Source organism: Trifolium pratense, linkage group LG3 (genome assembly GCF_020283565.1).
Source record: "Trifolium pratense cultivar HEN17-A07 linkage group LG3, ARS_RC_1.1, whole genome shotgun sequence".
NCBI classification, from domain to species: Eukaryota; Viridiplantae; Streptophyta; class Magnoliopsida; order Fabales; family Fabaceae; genus Trifolium; species Trifolium pratense.
Window position 1 is genome coordinate 9,891,847 of NC_060061.1, and position 20,657 is coordinate 9,912,503.

Consider the following 20,657-nt stretch of genomic DNA (forward strand, 5'->3'; position numbering starts at 1 on the left):
AGCTGCATCATAAATAACCATTCTGGAGTTACTTGAATGTACAAAATACATCTTTGTGCAACCAAAGTGCCTACGTGCCTATATTTCCTTTAAGAACAAACATTAGACGTTCCTCCTTTCCTTTTTCATCTACTTGTCTCTTTTCCCTAATTTAAAAAACGATGGTGTAGAAAATTTTCACGGTAAAATCCCATTTTCAGCGACCGGCCTACATTTTTTTTGCACACTCATCCTTTGATTTTTGTGAGGATTTAATAAAGTATTTTTCTCTCAACTTCACAGTGTTGCATTATTGCAAAATCATATGCAGTTTTATGTTTTATGCAGTTTATCATAAATTAAGCTCAACCCTAAAACCTGCCCTCTCCTAAGCAAAGTAATTTGTTCTAAATTCATCTGACTAGTAGCATTAGCATATAAGATTAGCAATGAAACTATTAAAGAAAACAATGGAACGGCACATGTTAACGAAAATAATGGTAGAATTGTGCCTCAAAGGGTTTAGACATGTGAGGATAAAACCAATATAAGCCCCATGAAGAAGAGTTGATTAGGAGGAGGATGGCCCAATAATTTAAGGTAACAACCATCCACCCCAATCGATCTTCTCCTACAAAAGAACATAAAGTTTACTAGGCAACAACCATCCACCCCAATCGATGGCAAATCCCAAACTATAAGAAAGCACAAGCCAACCACATGGTTAAAGCCAATATAGTGTGTTGAGCTAAGTTAATAATTTCTCCAAACAGAGATCCAAAACAACCAAAACCTTTTCTCATTATGCAAGGTTAGGCCTACAGGATAAGGTCAGGAGAGTCCACTCCAGGAGGAATAGATTGTAGTAATTCAGATTTAAGCGTCAATTATAAACTATGACACCTGGTGGAAGGGCCCCTAGTAATCTGGAGTTCGGCCGCGAGGTAAGTAAAGCCTGACCAATAATTGTTCCGGTCAGTAAACAAATTCGGATTCTCCCGAACGATCTGTCCTTTGGTGGAACTCATTAACCACTTGAGCCCAATGTCTTGGTTAATCTCTCCCTATAATTATTAGACTATTTTCCAACGAAAAGTTCATCAAACCATACTATACCTATAGTATCAAAATGTCCCAATCCCAACCAAGTTCATCAGATCAGATTACACACTTATAGTTTCAAATTGTCCTAAGCCATAACCAAGTTAATCACACGAAATTAACTCATCAAAGTAAAGAAACAAATCATAAAAAACTCACAACCCAATAACCATTAATCAACAACAAAATCATCAACATAATTACAAAAGCAAAACAACCCATTTCATATAAACAATAAATAACAAAACTTTAAATCAAATACAAAAAACCCATTAAAAAAAAGAGAGAAAAAAAATACTTACAATCAGAATGAGAATGATAATAATAATCATGTTCAAGATGAAGAGTAGAGGAAGAAGAACCAGAGTCAGAACCAGAATCAGAAGCAAAATCATCAGAGTCAGAGAAAGAAGAGTAAAGGGAATAATAGCGTTGAGGGAGACAGAAAAAGGAACAGAGACAGAGAGTAAGACGACCAAGTTGTTGAAGAGGAAAACAACAAAGAAGATCCAAAAGCTGATCACTGTCAATGGGATCATGAATGCAGGATAACCATTGCCATGCTTGAGTTGAAACACGTGCAACACGAACAATCATTGGAGTGTTGAACACCATTTTTTGATTGTGATGATGATTTTGTCAGAAGGAGTTTGTTTGTGAATTCATATGATGATGATTTTTCTTGTCTACTCTTCTAAGGGGAGTCAAGGTTTACACTTGTCTTGGGTGTTAGTCTCATTTTTTTTCAATGGTCAAGGTTTTGACTTTTTCTTTTTTAAACTATTATAAAGTAATGTTTTTTTATTGTAAAAATGTAAATTAATGTTATTTTATTATTATTATTATTATTAAGAAAATAAACAATAATGGGTTCTAGACAAAAAATAAAATAGTGGGTTTTCCTTTATCAAATAAAATAATAGGCTTTTTTAGGAAAAATAATACTAGGTTATATTAAGAAGTGTCATAAAGAGCTTTACCTTAAAAATATAAGTCAAACACTTTTCAAAATAATAAATATTAAATACATTATTTTTAGACGGCCTGAAAAAATTGGTAAGAGGATCACAGTTCGATCCTCTGCAATTGCGATTGGAAGGAGTTGGAACCACATAATATCGGAACTGACCCCGAACCAGATTAAACTGGTGGTGAAAATACAAAAATAAAAAAAATTATATAAAAGACGTTAAAAAATTTCATACATTTAAGCAAATAAAAATATAGTTAAGTATTTAAAATACTTCTTTGTATTTGTAAAAAAAAAAGCACTTCTTGTATAAATGAAAACACAATTATATTCAACAAAAAAAATACATGTGATGTCAAGCCACTTAATTTGGTCTAGTGGTGAGGGGTTTGTGTAGCACGTTATAGGTTCTGTGTTCAATCCACAGCTCATTGTAAACAAAAAAAAAAATACATGTGGTGTCGTGGATTTTAATCAAACTTAAGTAGTCAATTCGCTGTTTAAGTAGCCGACGTCATAAAAATGAGAAATTTGAGGAAAAAACACTCCTAATGTGTAATTTTCAAGATTTTACATGTTTGCTACTTGAATGGCGAACTCAGTTCCGAAAAGAGTATTTTAATAATCTCAGGGGGCGCGCAAGAAAACTTAGGGGACACCAAAAGAAATTCATAATAAACAATGATTTATGAACGAGGGAAAGACTCAAAAGGCTAAAGCCAAGACTGGGCCACAATGGAAGAAGAGGCTCGACCCACACAAGTCAGAAATTTTCTCTTCCCACCCCCAAATTTATCTTTTTGCGCAGAAAATTTCAGAAAACGTTTTCCAATTTTTTTTTTGAGTAAATTTGAGAAAAAAAAAAATCGGAAACATTTTCCAAAATTTTCTGTATGTTTTGCACGATAAGAGAAATTTGGGGGTGCAGAGAAGAAACATCCACAAGTTGCTGAGATTCCATTTTGGTTAGTTTATTTTTTTCCTTCTTATTTATGTTTGCCGTGTTCTTTTTCTCCTTCTCAAATTTTAAAAAATACTCTGCTCGAATTATAAAACCAGAATTTCATTTTACACGTATAAATTCTAGAATTTGAAATATGTTTTTATTGTGATATTTTGTTTTCTTAAGTCGTTTAACTATTCCAGATATAACTGCTCCACATGATTCTTCCGCTAATGTGAAATCGTACATTGCAGCTAAAATTTTGGATTCTCCCACTATAACGAGGTTAAATATTGAGTTGAATTTGTTTATGTTGAAAAAAAAAATTCTCATAAAAATTCACTCAAATAAATCATAAGTTGTTGAAATAACAATTTATTTAATTTCTTATTCTTCCACACCATAGGAACAAGTCAACCATTGATTCTCCACCACACACACATTCCGAATAAATTTCCATATTACATGCATTTCAAGACCTTTCATTTTTAGTAGCATCTATAACACAACTAGAACACTGATTAATACAAATGGCTAACAAATCCTTATTAGGCTTTGCATTAATATTGATGATTCTTCTATACATGGTGGTAGCAGCAATTGGAGATGCCGATTTAGATGCTGATGATGGTGAAATTATAGATGGCAATGTGACCTTATCTGATTGTAAAGAACAATGCATGTCAATATGCATGAAAATCAAATTCTCACAAATTCCACTTTGTCAAGATGCATGTTCTCCAGCATGTAAACAATTGCAAGGCAAAGGTTCTTTATTTCGTAAAAAAAAGGAGTGAAAATATATACTTAGAAGAATTAACATGTATTAGTACTAGTACTTGTTTGGGGGATTCCCATGATTTCTATAATGGATTTTTATGCTTTTCCTTTCCATCCTCATGGTTAATCTCTCAATTAAGTCGATCCAAAGATAAGGCAACCAAAACAATCAATCGTCTTAAGATTTTGAAAATATAAAACGAAGTTATTATTAAAAATGTCGTATGTTCTACTATTTTCAAAAAGGATTAAATCAATTAATTTCATTATCAATTTTTAAAAAATATTGCACGAAATATAATACTTAATTCAATACTTAGTAATTTTACTAAAACACAACTATTATTACCGACTTAAAAAAATTTCATCTTTAAACTCGTCTTAGGTCTCTTGAAGTGTTGAGTCGACTCTCCTCAAGGTAAGATGTGGTTATTAATTAAGTTGTATACCAACCACGGACTTAATGTACTCGTTCAACCGTAAAAGCCTAGCCTTGTAATCTCAAAGTTTTGTAAAACGATATTATCATCATTTTTCATGTTCATGTTTAGCTCAATTAGTAAGAACATAACATTTTAATTTATATGCAAGAGTTGAGGGTTGAGTCCCCTAGAACACTTCACTAATTATTCACCTTTAAAGATAAAACTAACATGACACCCGTGCGTCCGCACGGGAGTCGCGGCATTGCCGCTCCTCATTTGGTAAGATGAAATTTAAAGGAAAGTAGATTAAAATATAAAAGAAAAATAGAAGGGATATAATATTTGGTAAAAAAAATAGAAAAAGAACAATGGTAAAATTATCACCAAAAAACTTTAGGTCTCCATATTAATATAGGAATATAAATATAGATAATGTAAAAATTATGAAAAAAAAATAGGCTACCTTATTAATATATTAGTAAAAACATAGGTCTTGTAAAAATCACCAAAAAACTTATGTCAATGTATTAATATATGAGTATAAATATAGTCACGTAAAAATTATTAAAAAATAGGCAATCGTATGTGAAAATATAGGTCTCACAACAATCATCAAAATAATTAGGTCACCGTATTAAATATGAGTATAACCTGTAAATTTGTAAAAAAAATAAAAATAGACAACTTAATTTTTATTTTATTTTTGTTACAAACAACTTAATTAATATATAATTAAAAGTATAAGTCCTGTAGAAACCACACCAACAAAAAAGTTTCCATATTAATATATGAGTATAAATATAACCCTATAATATATACACAAAATACCCATGAAAGTTTATCTAATGTACCCCCTCAAATAACCATCTTTATCCAAAATGATATAAGACCTGTCTGAGGTTTTTGTTTCTCTTTTATAATAAAGTCTTTGTTTCAAAAAAAATAAATAAATATAGGTCCTGCAAATGTTATAAAAGATGGGCAAGCTTATTAATATGAGTAAAACACATAGGTTCCCATGTACCCAAAAAAAAAACACATAGGTTCCCAGAAATCACACAAAAGATTAGGTTCTCATATTAATATATGATTATAAATATAGCTCTAAAAAAAATAGTAAAAAATTGAAAACTAAAATTTATTTGGAAAAGTGCAAAAAATAGGAATTTATTGGTGAATTAAGATGAGGGTATAATAGGAAGATAATGTGCAAAAATCCACTTTCTTAATTTAGTGTTATCATTTTAACTGAACACTTATAAAAATAGTAAAATATACAGAAGGAGTAAAATATTAAAAAGGAATTAACCACCTCAAGAAAAATTTTAAAATATTGAAATTATTTACAAACTTTCAAATATGACACAAAATACCCATGAAAGTGATGATGTGTCAATTTATTAAGTAGGGGTAACATGAGATTTTCTTAGGTCCTTTGTAATATATATATATATATATATATATATATATGAGTATGAATATAGTCCCATAAAAATTATTAAAAAATAGGCGATCTTATTAATATGTTAGTGAAAATATAAGTATTAAATATGAGTATAAAGTTAGGTCACCGTATTAAATATGAGTATAAAGTTAGGTTCTACATAAATTATTAAAGATCAGGAAACTTTATTAATAAGAGGATAAATATAGGTCACGCACAATTCACACAAAATATTATGTCTCCGTATAAATATATGAGTATAACTCGTATAATTATAATTTTTTTTTATTAATATAGGAGCAAAAATATAAGGCCCGTAAATATAACAAAAAAAAGAGGTTCCCGTATTAATATGAAATATAGCCCGTAAAATTATTAAAAAAAATAGACAACATAATATATTAGTAAAAACACAAGTTCTTTGAGAATCACGAAAAATAGTAGATTTTCGTATTAATATATGAGTATAAATATAGGTCTCACAAAAAATAGTAAAAAACTGACAACTTCATTAATAAGAGTAAAAACATAGGTCTCGCATAAATCCCACAAAAAATTAGATCCTTGTATTAATATATGAGTATAAATATATGCCATGTAGAAATTATGAAGAATGGACAACTTTATTAATATATATAAAAAATATAAATATCGTAGAAATCAGAAAAACAATAGGTTCTCCCATTTATATCTGAGTATAAATTTAGGTCCAACATAAATTATTACAAATCAGGAAACCACCTCAAGAAAATATTAAAATATTGAAATTTAGTTATTAAAATATCGGCTTAACTACACATTTGGTCCCTTACGTTTATTTTAGGTTTCAATTTGGTCCCTTACGTTTAAAAAGTATCAATTTGGTCCCGTACGTTTATTTTAGGTTTCAAGTTAGTCCTTTCCGTCAATTTTGTCACATGTGGCAGTCAATTTGCACATGTGGACTGACACGTGGCACTTGGACACACTGACACGTGTACTGTTCAAACGGTGTTAGTGACAAAATTGACGGAAAGGACCAAATTGAAACCTAAAATAAACGTAAGGGACCAAATTGATACTTTTTAAACGTAAAGGACCAAATTGAAACCTAAAATAAACGTAAGGGACCAAATGTGTAATTAAGCCTAAAATATCTGACCAATGTATTGATGACACAAAATATTAAAATATTAAAATGGAAGTAATCACCTCAAGAAAAATATTAAAATATTGAAATTAGTTATTAACTTTCAAATATGACACAAAATATCCTTGAAAATAATTATGTGTCAAAAAATGAAAAAAGGGAAAAATTGGTGATTTCATATGTATCTTCTTTTTTCCTTCAAAAAAAAAAGTATCTTCTTTTCATATATTGTAGATGTGTCATGATATTCATTCATCGGTCATAATTATTAATTTTATGGGGATTTCTATATGTTATTTATTTTATTTTTTTGTAAGGTAAAGAAACGTTTTAAATTGAGTAATTAAAACAAAATTAACACCGCCTATATAGTAGATTGTATAGGATATATCGATGCCCAGTTAATTGATTTTTGTTTAATAAAAAAATTGAATTTATATAAAGTGAGGTAATTTGAATTTGGGTTACATACAAAAAATTGGAGTTTTAGATAAAAAGAAAAAAATCGTGGGAGAAGTAATAAATAAAGTGGAGTTTTGTGGTTGCAATTGGACATTTAACTCATATTGGTTCCAAAAATTTACAATATATGAAAAGAAAATACATATGAAATCACCCTTGAAAATGATTATGTCTCAAAAAATGAAAAAGGGGCAAATTGGTGATTTCATGTATCTTCTTTTCATATATTGTAGATTAAAGTGAGATAATTTAATTTGAATTTGGGTTACATACAAAAAATTGGATTTTTAGATAAAAAGAAAAATCGTGGGAGAAGTAACAAATAAAGTGGAGTTTTGTGGTTACAATTGGGCATTTAACTCATATTGGTTCCAAAAATATAACAAATTAATTCATATGGCTTAGTGGTAAATATAATAAGAAATGTAACTAAAAGATTAAGGGCTCGAATCCTGCTTAGAAAATTTTTAGCATTTTTCTACTAATTTTTTTAATAAAGACACAAAATACCCTTGAAAATGATTATGTGTCAAAAAATGAAATAGGGGCAAATTAGTGATTTCATATGTATCTTTTTTTTTTATATATTGTAGATGATTATGTCTCAAAAAATGAAAAAGGGGCAAATTGGTGATTTCATGTATCTTCTTTTCATATATTGTAGATATAAAGTGAGATAATTTAATTTGAATTTGGGTTACATACAAAAAATTGGATTTTTAGATAAAAAGAAAAATCGTGGGAGAAGTAACAAATAAAGTGGAGTTTTGTGGTTACAATTGGGCATTTAACTCATATTGGTTCCAAAAATATAACAAATTAATTCATATGACTTAGTGGTAAATATAATAAGAAATGTAACGTCCTGCTTAGAAAATTTTTAGCATTTTTCTACTAATTTTTTTAATAAAGACACAAAATACCCTTAAAAATGATTATGTGTCAAAAAATGAAATATGAGCAAATTAGTGATTTCATATGTATCTTTTTTTTATATATTGTAGATTCGAACTACTAGACTACTTGAATTTTTTCCCCCCCTAATTTCGTACAATAATTAATCATTCTACCAACCGGAGGTTAGTGCTCTTATAACCACAAAGTCTTTTCTATTTTGGGTCGTGACCCCATAATTTCTTACTAGATATTTTTGGGTATCATTAATATTGCAATGCAAACAGCCTACAAAAATGATGTTCCAGAACAGAAGGACTCAAAACGATAGCGTGTTGCTTTAACACGACGAGGCAGGCAGGCAGGCTTGTCGTGGGGCCGTGACAATAGAAGCCTTCTAATTTCGTACAAACTCATAAATCATAAATCCAGAATAAAAAATATTTGTTAAAAAAAACTAAAATTGTGTTGAAAATACATTTTTTTATAAATAAAATGTGTGGCTTGTACATTATTATTAAAAAAAAAAAATCACAAATAGTGTGTTGGAATGCTAATCAATCAGCATATACTTATGTGATTACCCGGTTTAGTTAGAGACAAACGCAAGTCCAACAAAGAAATGAGTGCCTTTGTCAATGTCATGACTCATGGCCTATCTATATGTATCCCACTATAAGCTGGAATTCTCTGTTCTATCTCAATTTTCCTTAGTGCTTCTTGCTTCCTTCCATTTGGCTATGTACAACTTTATTGATGTTACATTACTTCCTTATGATTCATTTTTAGTCTAAGTACTAAAGAAACTTGTACTATACTAAAATGAGAAATGATATTAGTACATCTAAATATTCAACACTTAATGAAGTTAAGGTAGTAATTACGGATTTGGATTTGGATTGTCAGCTGTCACAAATCTCATACATTCACGAGTAAATAAGTTATATTTCCAACTCGATATTTTAGAGTTAAAAAGATATTTAAAATATCTTTATATTTTATTTACACTATTTAATCTCAACCCAACGATCACCGATACGCTGACTGCGTGAATACAAGAATTTGTAAATTGTGATCACAGTAAATGCAATTCCATATTGAATTTGGTTAATTGATTCATAAAGATTGTGTGACTCATTATTCCACTTAGCTTCATTAACCATCTACTTATAATTTGGTCATAAGACTATTTTTTTAACAATGTACAAAATCATGAATAATGATACTTAGTAGATTAATTAATCATTCAATATTTATATACCCAATTAAATAGCCAAATTCAATAAGCCATCAACAACCACTTTGAACTAGGTGTGTCACAAATGTCAAATTTGTAAGCATACAAATATCAATTATGTACTAAAAATTGTGTTTGAATATCTTTGTTTCATTTTTACTTTTTATGAAGCATAGTTTGAATATGATACTCACATATTTGTATCTAACCCACATGCAAAGAACTAAAAGAATATGTGGTTGTAGTTGAAAGTTCAAGGCCTATAATAAATCTTCCTTGCAATATATATTCAATTTCAATCCAATTCCAAAAACCAACCTATAATAATTATATCTTTCATTCATCTTCCACCATTATTTCTTCCCTCTATCATCAATCATCATTGTTTATGGAGGTCATCAATCTCATAGTTTTACCAACAATTTTAGCACTCTTTGTCCTCTTTTTACATTTCATCACAAGAATTATCAAACTTAGAAATCTTCACCTTCCTAAGGGAACATTAGGATGGCCAATTATTGGAGAAACATATCAATTTTTCAAAGCAAATATTGAGGGAAAGCAAATAAGGTTCATACAAGAAAGAATGAAGAAATATGACACAAAGGTGTTCAAGACATCAATGTTTGGAGAAAATATTGTTGTGTTTTGTGGACCAATAGGGAACAAGTTCTTGTTTAGTAATGAGAACAAGAATGTTCAAGTATGGTGGCCTAGCTCAGTGACAAATCTTTTAAGGTTTTCTATTCTTAATAAGGTTGGTGATGAAGCAAAGATAACTAGAAAGTTGCTTATGAGCTTTCTTAATCCAGAAACACTCAGAAATTATTTGCCAAAAATGGATAGGATTGCTCAACATCATATAAACACACATTGGAAAGGTAAGAAATTTTGTGACCAATTAGCTCATATGTGTAGGGGAAGATGTTCCTTTCATTTTATGATAATTAAATTTATGAAAATGGTCAACTTTCTCTTGGGGGAATTACCATTGACCAAACCTCCTTCAACATGTTAATTAGGCTGTTTAATTAAGCTGTTTGTCTAAATAGGATCTTAATTTATAGGATTAAAAATTAAAATGTAGTTTAGGCCCTCTATCTTTTATAATTTTTTAATTTAATTTTGGCTTCTCGAACTTCAATTACTTGATTTTAACCCCATAAGTTTTACAATTGCTCAAATTTTGGCCTCTAAGTTTCAATTAATCGATTTTAACTCCTCAAGTTTACCCCATTTGTATTTCTTAGTTCCGTTAACTTTATGACTGAAAAATTGCTTATGTGACATTTTTAAATAAATAAAAGTTGTCTTAAAAATAATTTTTTATTTTTTATTTTAAAATAGACTAATAAATGAATTATTTTTTTTTTTAAAAAAAAAGTTCATAAAATAAATAAAAATTATTTAAAAATAGAGTTCATAAAAAAATCCGTAAAACAATTTTTTTTATAAATACATATAACAATTATTTTATTTTATAAACTACTTTTAAAAAAAAACATTTTTTCATTTAGTTTTAAAACAGTTTTTATTTATTTCAATTTTGATTTTTATAACGATCCTAATAGGAACTAATATAATAAAGTAAGATCATGATGTAATTTGATGAAATACATGTGCAAAAATTCTTTACTCTGCACCTATAAATTATTCTCAACAAAAAACACTATTAAATACTATGCTACTAGTATACTGAATTTATTATTTTGTTTTGATTCTTAAGAAATGAAAAATAACATAGGATGTAATGATTAAAAGTTAATATTTGTTAATTTACACTTATGCAGGAAAGGATCAAGTTGTTGTCTATCCCACAATACAGCTATACACATTTGAATTGGCTTGTTGCTTATTTTTAAGCATAGAAGATCCTATCCATGTAACCAAATTTTCATCACATTTTGAAGAATTTATAAAAGGAATCATTGGCTTCTCCATTAACATTCCTGGAACAAGGTTTCATAAGGCAATGAAAGCTGCAAATGAAATAAGAAAAGAAATTAAAATAATTATGAAGAAAAGGAAAGTGGATTTGGAAGACAAAAAGACATCACCCACACAAGACCTTTTATCACATTTACTTGTTACATCTGACACAAATGGAAGGTTTTTGAGTGAAATGGAGATTATTGATAACATACTATTACTTCTTTTTGCTGGCCATGATACTTCTAGATCAGTGTTATCATCTGTCATGAAGTATCTTGGAAATTTGCCTGAAGTTTATGAACAAGTGTTGAAAGGTTTGAAATAAAATCTTTGAACATTATTAATTTTAATGTGTTCTAAACTCAAGTCTGCTGCATTGCTATAGTTAAAGTTTCACTGTGCAGCAGACTTGAGTTCGGAACACATGTTGTCTTTTTTCTTATATTGTTTTTTTATGACAGAACAACTTGAAATTAGCCAAGGGAAAGAGGAAGGGGAGTTATTGCAATGGGAGGATGTTCAAAAAATGAAATACTCATGGAATGTTGCATCTGAAGTAATGAGGCTGTCGCCGCCCGTCGGTGGCGCTTACCGAAATGCTATAAAGGATGTCACCTATACTGATTATAACATCCCTAGTGGATGGAAGGTATGCTAATCTATGAAGTACGGACACACAGACACCAGACACAACACGAACACTGATACATCAACACCAATAAGAATTTAAAAAGAATGACACAATTCAATATAATTATAAGTGTCGATGTAGTGTCGGTGTCTGACACATGGACACGCCTAGTTCGACACATGGACACATGTAATTATAATTTCAAATGCATTATTAAACTAGCCTGTAGTATGAATAAATATGAGATATGTAATATAAGTACATGTATGTGTGGTGTTTTTGACAGTTGCATTGGAATGTTCACACAACACACATGGATCCAACACTGTTTCCAAATCCTGAAAAATTTGATGCTACAAGATTTGAAGGAGAAGGGCCAACACCTTATTCATATGTTCCATTTGGAGGAGGACCTCGAATGTGTTTGGGACAAGAATTTGCTCGGTTAGAGATACTTGTGTTTATGCATAATATTGTGAAATGTTTCAAGTGGAATTTAGTTAATCCTGATGAGAAGTTCAAGTTTGATCCTATGCTAGAGCCTGAAAAAGGACTTCCAATTCAACTTCATCCTTCTCATTACACATCATAATACATTGATAAGATGTTTATTTTTGAAGTTTTCATCTAATAATAAACTGTTACGTTTGAATGTAATTGCATTTTGTACCTGCTTCGATGAAGCTTCAAAGTAGTAATAAAGGAAAAAGTGTAGACTTACCTGTAGAAATGTATAACCAAATATTGAAGTTCCAAAACCAAAACTACATAATAGTCCCACATCGGAAGAGTTAGAGAAGCATCATAGTACATGTCAGATATAAAAGGAGCAGTGAGCAAGTGTTTCAACTCATACCTTTCTCGGCCTTTTGGCTAAGATCAAGTGTAGTATCTGTTCTTATCAGTTTAATATCTGATATGTGAGCCAATGGTTCACACGATATTAAATTTATTTTTTGAGGGGGAGAGTCCACCACAATAGCTTGCTATTGGGCCTCTCAAGTGTCGCTTTTGCGTTGCACTATTGCAATTGCCTGGCACACCCCACCAAAACTAGTTAAATGTTGTTTTTATTTTTCATATCCTTGGTTTATTTTAGTTACAGTACTAGTATGCATGCCATGCTAATTATAAATTAAAGAGGATGTTCATGTTTAACCAATATACAACTACAGGGTGGTTCGCTTGAATGGTTTTCATTTTTATTCTTTTGAATTACCATGCCTTTTTCAAGAATCAAGTGCAGAAAAAGGGTAACAAATAAATGATTACAAGAATGTTTAAGTTTTGCTTATGTCTTAAAATTAGAGATGAGGAGAAATTGGTGTGAGCTTAATATTTGGTGATTCTGTTTTCAGTCACACATACAAATAATAGATTAAAGATCTTGGCTCAAGTAAAAAATTAATACAATATCCAAACCCAAAAACTGTTCTAGAGTGGATTTCAACATAGGTGTGTGTTTGACAATTGTTCTATTCATTAAGTTCATGGCTGCTGTAAATGATACTTGTAGTTGCAGAACTCATTAAGTTCATAATTCTAAATGGTGAGTGACATGGCACCCTGACCGATGCTCTCAAAAATGATGGTTTCAGTGGCTAGGCTCACTGAGTGTTGTGGATTGGAAGTGAAGCGGCTTGTGATCCGTCCCTGTACCCTCCTGTCTAAAACCCACAAGACCCGTGCTTTCGCTCAAGTCACATAGCTCAACTCACAACTTGGAGCGGCCAGACCAGCATTGTGCAGCCACCAACTCAACCTGTTAAGCATAACTCTATCCCATCACCTTGATGCCCCCACTTGGGTCACAGACTCACAATTTGGCGCTACTCAGCTCAACAAATTTTCTTGCATGTCAGATCATTATAAGCACTTAGTTGTGTCATATTGTAGCCGATATGGGACTTAATGAATCCAAAATGGTGCAGTGTTAAATGTTGCAGTAAGCTATAGTACATATTACAATATTATGAATAAACCTCTATTTTCATCTTAGTCTCAACAATCTTTGTTACATTCATTTTAGTCCACATATTTTAATCTGATCTCCACATTATACATAAATTGTACCGATAAACTTCTGATATATTGGAGTGAACTGATTATTTATAGTTAATGGACAAAAGAGCATTGTTGGAGCTTATATTTGGAACAAATAGGTGTAAATTTGTTGCTGCATAGAGTTAATTTGGCTGCATAGGAGAGGTGCCATCATATATCAACAAAGTTCACAATTATTATGCTAAATTAATAATGTTACTATTTTCTGCAATTCATACCTTCGTAGCACAAGAGTTATTAATAATGTGGTAGCTAGCGATGTTCTCAAGTAGGCAAATGGAAGTGATGAGAATGATGCAGTTATGATAAAAATGAAGGGAAACAAATAAATACGCGCGGCACATATCAATGACAGGAGAACCAGTTTCACTCAAAACAGAGAAACTATGAAAAACTAACTGCTTCAGAATTGATTTCATGATTAAAACACAAGGTTCAAGCAAAGTGACGGACGAAGCAGAACTAAACAAACTGAAGTAGTGTTTAAGAGGACGAAACACAAGTTAAAGAGTTCTCATAGTGCATCAAAGTTTCAACTATAGTATATGCAAAAACATGCAAAGGTAAACTTAGTAGGGTAAATCTATATATAGTTTTTGTTTGGAGAAGAAATATACAATCTCAAAAATACCCAGCATAGAAGGTCCAACACCTTATTCATATGTTCCATTTGGAGGAGGACCTAGAATGTGTTTGGGGCAAGAGTTTCCTCGGTTAGAGATACTTGAGAACATATTGTAGCTAATAATAGATTCATAGTAGATAATAAGCTTTATTCACGAAGTTTTCATCTAATGATAAACTGTTTCTTTGAATGTTATTTCATTTTGTATCTGCTACACAATAGTCCCACATCGGAGAGTTTAGGAAACAACAGAACACATAACTCATATAAAACCAACAGCAATGATGTATTGCAACTCATACCTTTCTCGGCCTTTTGGCTAAGATCAAGTGTAGTATCTGTTCTTATCAGTTTAATATCTGATATGTGAACCAATGGTTCACACGATATTAAATTTATTTTTTGAGGGGGAGAGTCCACCACAATAGCTTGCTATTGGGTCTCTCAAGCGTCGCTTTTGTGTTGCACTATTGCAATTGCCTGGCGCACCCCACCAATACAAGTTAAATATATTTTTTCAGATGCTACTTTAATTACTGTACTAGAATACAGACAATGATAGTTATTCTATTGGAGTTGTTGATCTTGAATCGATATACAACCAAATGGTGGTTCACTTGATTTTGGATCATCTTTTTGCAACTACTGCATCCAATCCATTTTGGCGCATGCCAAACTGATTGTACTTCAAAAAAAATTCACCGAATCTGCAGTGATAGAGTTTTTGGAGGAGAATGAAACTGCTAGCAAATACCTTAGCATCAAAGTGAGTGTGCTGGGTTGATTTTGAAGAAACTTAGGAAGAGTCTGAATAAATTAATTTCACTTCTTTAATAAGATGGGGTATTTTTTTTTCTTTCTTATTATATCCATAAACATACAAAAGATGATTTTTCTTCTTCTCCATGTAGTCCATTGTGACAAACAAAACCATTGTCGTAACTAATAATTTATGTAATGTAGATTATAATAGTCTAGAGAATCAAATGAGATGCAGAAAAATGCTAACAAATAAATGATTACAAGAATGTTTAAGTTTTGCCTATGTCATAAAAATAGAGCAAATGGAAGTGATGAGATTGAGTTATTGGTGCAGTTATGATAAAATGAAGGGAAACACTGATACATGCGTGTGGCACATATGAATGACAGGAGAACTAGTTTCACTCAAACGAGAAGCTAGGGGGATTTAAATGGATGACAAACTCTCCTTAAAATTTTAACCGCATGTCTAAAGCAGGATTGAACTCAAGACCTTTGGTTAAATTAGAAGAGACCGGAGCTATCGTAGAAGAAACCTAATTTATATTGCATAAGCTGGTTGCATAAGTTGAAAAATAAGCTAATTCAAACAGACCCATAATACATGTTAGTAAACTATTTTCTTTAGTCTTTAAAATGAGAAAAAGTTCAATATTGAAGGGAGTATTTAAAGGGTTAAATATATTTTTAATTTATACAAAATCGTATAGTAGTTAGCTTTCTCTCAAATTCTTTTCCTCTTATTCCTTTTTCTAGGCACTCTTTCAATTACCTTTTCCTTATGTAGTTTTGCATCTGATACTACTACAAGTTTGAGGAATGAAAATGGTTATACCTCACATGAAAACACAGTAGTTAGTGTTAGTGACATCTTTCTGAAGGAAATTATGTTATTAGAAAAGAAGAAAATAAACAAATTTGGGCTCAAATAAAACAAACCGTGGTGATTGATGAGTATCATGCCCACTGTTTCTATGATATTAGGAACATTTAATCTTCCATTGGATTCATGCCTTAAGCCTGTTCGAGTGCAGAAGCCGTTACAATCGGTGATAGCAACAATCGTGGACTGTGGTAACTCACAATATTGTTGAAGGTGTATTAACGGTGGTTCTCTTACTGTCAAATCTGGATGTTTTTATGTTTAATCACTTAGGAAAGACTTACAGCCAAAGCTATTTATGTGATATGCATTTAGCTTACACTACTAAATTATGTGTCTTGATTCTTGAGAATAAAGCCTAATAATTTGCTTACATTATTAGTGTTTGATGTTTTTGTTAAATTGATCAGATAATGAGTCAAAACATGTGTCTTGTGTCGCTGTTATACCCAAAGTAACCTACCTTAGCTACACGAGAGTTGAGATAACATGAACACTAGTAGTCTGATTTTACAAGAGTCCGACATCGGAGGCTCAGGGAAGTAACATAATACATGGTCGTATATTGAAGCTTCTATCTCATGTCTGAAACCAATGATGGAGAGATATAAGTGTAACTTTGATGGATTGTTTTCATCTCAACACAATTGGTTGGGTATTGAAATTTGTATTCATGACCATAAAGGTTTGTTCGTACTTGTGAAGTCTATAGGTGGATATCACCCATTTGCAATGTGGATAGTGGAGAAGTCTTGAGTTTGGTTTCATTCAATTCATTATTAATTCAAAAGATATGCATAAACTATTTTGGATTACTGCAATCATATTCAAAATATATATTAATTCATCACCAGATTTTTATTGTGACATCAAATTCTACAACCATAAGCCAACCTTGAATAAATTAGGCAGCTAATTACCTGTTTTAAGCATGATATGATATCACTAATCTCAAAATATGAAGGACTGCTTCAATTATGCACAAGTTCATCAAGTGGTGCACGGTGCACCACTTATTCAAAGAGATGATTCTTCACCGGAATATTAATGCAAATATCAAAATCCACAATCATAAGCTCAACCTTGACAAAGTAAGATCCTGAATGGATAAACTACTTAATTAAGTGCATACTATCATATTAAATTAAGAATGTCTTATGGACATGCGATAAGTTGTTTTCATAAACTCGACAGGATTGTGTCCCAATTATTTATATGAGTAAATAAACCTTAAATAAGTCAATCGAAACAGACCTTTTAAAAGGCCTTCAAATAATTATCTTAAACATGATATGTACTGACCACAAATCTATACCAAACAACCATCAATCAACTCTCTCAAATAAAAAATGAAGAGAAGAAATCTGGTGGCAAGTACTTGATCACAAACAGTAAAGACTATAACCTTATCAGTTGATCTAGCATGTGCAATAGCATCAATATAGGTTCCACCATCCCTTCTTTTTACAAAGTTGATTCCATAAGGCTGCTCAATCTCTGCCTCATACTTTTCATATGGTTCCTCCTCCTCTTCCTCTTCCCCTTCACAGTCCCCTCCCCTCCTCTTTGGATGCTTCTGACCACATCGGACGAAGCTTTAACCACAAAAAGGAACGGTTTAGACAAAATGGTGATTTAGAAACTATGAAGAAGGGTTTACAACTTGGTTGTGGAAAGAAAATATGCTGGGTAGAGAGGATTTGGGCTGTACTAGTTGGCAACGAAAGTGTAAAGAGTGGCCACTATTGCATTACATAAGTCCCACATCGTAGAGTCAGACGAGCAACAGAGCAGATGTCAGATATAAAATGCATAGGGAGTATGTGTTTCAACCCATACCTTTCTCGGCCTTTTGGCTAAGATCAAGTGTAGTATCTGTTCTTATCAGTTTAATATCTGATATGTGGACCAAATTTATTTTTTAAGGGGGAGATTCCATCACAATGGCTTGGTATTGGGTCTCTCAAGTGTCACTTTTGCGTTGCACTATTGCAATTGCCTGGCACACCCCACCAATTCAAGTTCAAAATTAAATAAACCCATCTAACTAATGCTAGTTCCATTGAGGGGAGTTATTGAGTAAAATGCAATCCCTTTGTAAATGTTTTCTTATAAAACAAAAAAAATAAGAAATTATAATATCGTGTCACTACACATAAATAAGCATCATATACACTTATTCTTAAACAACGAAAAATAAGATCAAGGGTCAAGTCCTAAAATCCAACACACTCAGATCATGTCCAAATAAATAACATTAACAAGCACAAACTCCCTGATTCAAGCAATATTCATAAAGTAGAGAGCATTCTTATTAAATATTCCAAAAATTGATTTGATGGCATTCTCGTTGATAAATGAATCAATGACTCATCGAATTCCACGAATGCTCTTACGTTAGTAAGGTCGAGACCAGTTCTGATTCTCTGTTAAAGCAACAACGTTAGGCAGCGTATTTAACTTGTAGAGTAATAGTTTTATCACCTTGCAGTCTTCAAGATCAGAATTCGGTGCTTCTTCAGGATTCAATCAAGTAGAAGTAAAGAATTCAGGATTAGAAATTAATATTCCAAGATACAAAATGCAGATATAATTTGATATGAAAACGTTTTGTTTATGCCATGTCTATTTTGTCTTACAAAAATAAAGTCACCTATCCTTTTTGCATTTTTAATTGCAAAATGATGAAACTTACTTGAATTTATCTGACTCTGTTACTAACTAAATCAGTGTTCTCTCAGTTATGATGATCTCATTTTCAGTTAACTCGCCACTTGTTTTTATCTGTCCTGCAAAAAAAACAGGAAACCATGGTTTCGCAGATCCATGAGCTAAGTTCACAAGTGACAATACTAGTAGCACTTGAGGCAAACATTGCAAAAGTGCATGCACAATGAATAAACTAACCATAAATCTTCTGCACTCTCATGAGTAACGGGCCAACTCTTTGGCGAATTGTGTACATTGTTCTTCCATATTCCTCAGCTGGCCAAATTTCGGTCCCAAAAACGGCACTGTAGATGTTCGACATTTTGATTCGGTCATGTCTTGACCACTCAAACATAATGGATCAAACATAAAGTAGATTAGATTGTCTCCGTATAAATATAGGTCACGCACAATTCACACAAAATATTATGTCTCCGTATAAATATATGAGTATAACTCGTATAATTATAATTTTTTTTTATTAATATAGGAGCAAAAATATAAGGCCCGTAAATATAACAAAAAAAAAGAGGTTCCCGTATTAATATGAAATATAGCCCGTAAAATTATTAAAAAAAATAGACAACATAATATATTAGTAAAAACACAAGTTCTTTGAGAATCACGAAAAATAGTAGATTTTCGTATTAATATATGAGTATAAATATAGGTCTCACAAAAAATAGTAAAAAACTGACAACTTCATTAATAAGAGTAAAAACATAGGTCTCGCATAAATCCCACAAAAAATTAGATCCTTGTATTAATATATGAGTATAAATATATGCCATGTAGAAATTATGAAGAATGGACAACTTTATTAATATATATAAAAAATATAAATATCGTAGAAATCAGAAAAACAATAGGTTCTCCCATTTATATCTGAGTATAAATTTAGGTCCAACATAAATTATTACAAATCAGGAAACCACCTCAAGAAAATATTAAAATATTGAAATTTAGTTATTAAAATATCGGCTTAACTACACATTTGGTCCCTTACGTTTATTTTAGGTTTCAATTTGGTCCCTTACGTTTAAAAAGTATCAATTTGGTCCCGTACGTTTATTTTAGGTTTCAAGTTAGTCCTTTCCGTCAATTTTGTCACATGTGGCAGTCAATTTGCACATGTGGACTGACACGTGGCACTTGGACACACTGACACGTGTACTGTTCAAACGGTGTTAGTGACAAAATTGACGGAAAGGACCAAATTGAAACCTAAAATAAACGTAAGGGACCAAATTGATACTTTTTAAACGTAAAGGACCAAATTGAAACCTAAAATAAACGTAAGGGACCAAATGTGTAATTAAGCCTAAAATATCTGACCAATGTATTGATGACACAAAATATTAAAATATTAAAATGGAAGTAATCACCTCAAGAAAAATATTAAAATATTGAAATTAGTTATTAACTTTCAAATATGACACAAAATATCCTTGAAAATAATTATGTGTCAAAAAATGAAAAAAGGGAAAAATTGGTGATTTCATATGTATCTTCTTTTTTCCTTCAAAAAAAAAAGTATCTTCTTTTCATATATTGTAGATGTGTCATGATATTCATTCATCGGTCATAATTATTAATTTTATGGGGATTTCTATATGTTATTTATTTTATTTTTTTGTAAGGTAAAGAAACGTTTTAAATTGAGTAATTAAAACAAAATTAACACCGC

The 20,657-nt window shown here is 31.1% G+C and overlaps 1 protein-coding gene, 1 long non-coding RNA gene, 2 other non-coding genes and 1 pseudogene across 4 annotated transcripts; 4 read left to right on the plus strand and 1 right to left on the minus strand.

Moving 5' to 3' along the window:
* Positions 1-9,275: 9,275 nt before the first annotated feature.
* LOC123917815 (beta-amyrin 28-monooxygenase-like) lies at positions 9,276-12,974 on the plus strand. The gene is made up of 4 exons (XM_045969662.1): positions 9,276-10,245; positions 11,155-11,610; positions 11,758-11,945; positions 12,214-12,974. The coding sequence occupies exons 1-4, from the start codon at positions 9,753-9,755 to the stop codon at positions 12,517-12,519; spliced, it is 1,443 nt and encodes a 480-aa protein (XP_045825618.1). The 5' UTR covers positions 9,276-9,752; the 3' UTR covers positions 12,520-12,974.
* LOC123919209 lies at positions 12,780-12,975 on the plus strand. The gene has a single exon (XR_006813120.1). It is a non-coding gene; the product is annotated as a U2 spliceosomal RNA (small nuclear RNA).
* Positions 12,976-14,914: 1,939 nt separating this feature from the next.
* Positions 14,915-15,110, plus strand: LOC123919176. The gene has a single exon (XR_006813089.1). It is a non-coding gene; the product is annotated as a U2 spliceosomal RNA (small nuclear RNA).
* A 2,986-nt stretch (positions 15,111-18,096) lies between these two features.
* Positions 18,097-18,274, plus strand: LOC123919130 (annotated as a pseudogene).
* A 138-nt stretch (positions 18,275-18,412) lies between these two features.
* LOC123917817 lies at positions 18,413-19,340 on the minus strand. The gene is made up of 3 exons (XR_006812555.1): positions 19,169-19,340; positions 18,957-19,050; positions 18,413-18,777 (listed from the first exon to the last, which is right to left on the minus strand). It is a non-coding gene; the product is annotated as an uncharacterized LOC123917817 (long non-coding RNA).
* Between the last annotated feature and the right edge of the window lie 1,317 nt (positions 19,341-20,657).

Bases quoted from the DNA above. Each gene is read 5' to 3' on its own strand.
- LOC123917815 (XM_045969662.1), top strand. From the start codon at position 9,753: ATGGAGGTCATCAATCTCATAGTTTTACCAACAATTTTAGCACTCTTT. The intron at 11,611-11,757 runs GTTTGAAATAAA...TTTTTATGACAG, and splicing joins TTATGAACAAGTGTTGAAAG to AACAACTTGAAATTAGCCAA. The intron at 11,946-12,213 runs GTATGCTAATCT...TGTTTTTGACAG, and splicing joins ACATCCCTAGTGGATGGAAG to TTGCATTGGAATGTTCACAC.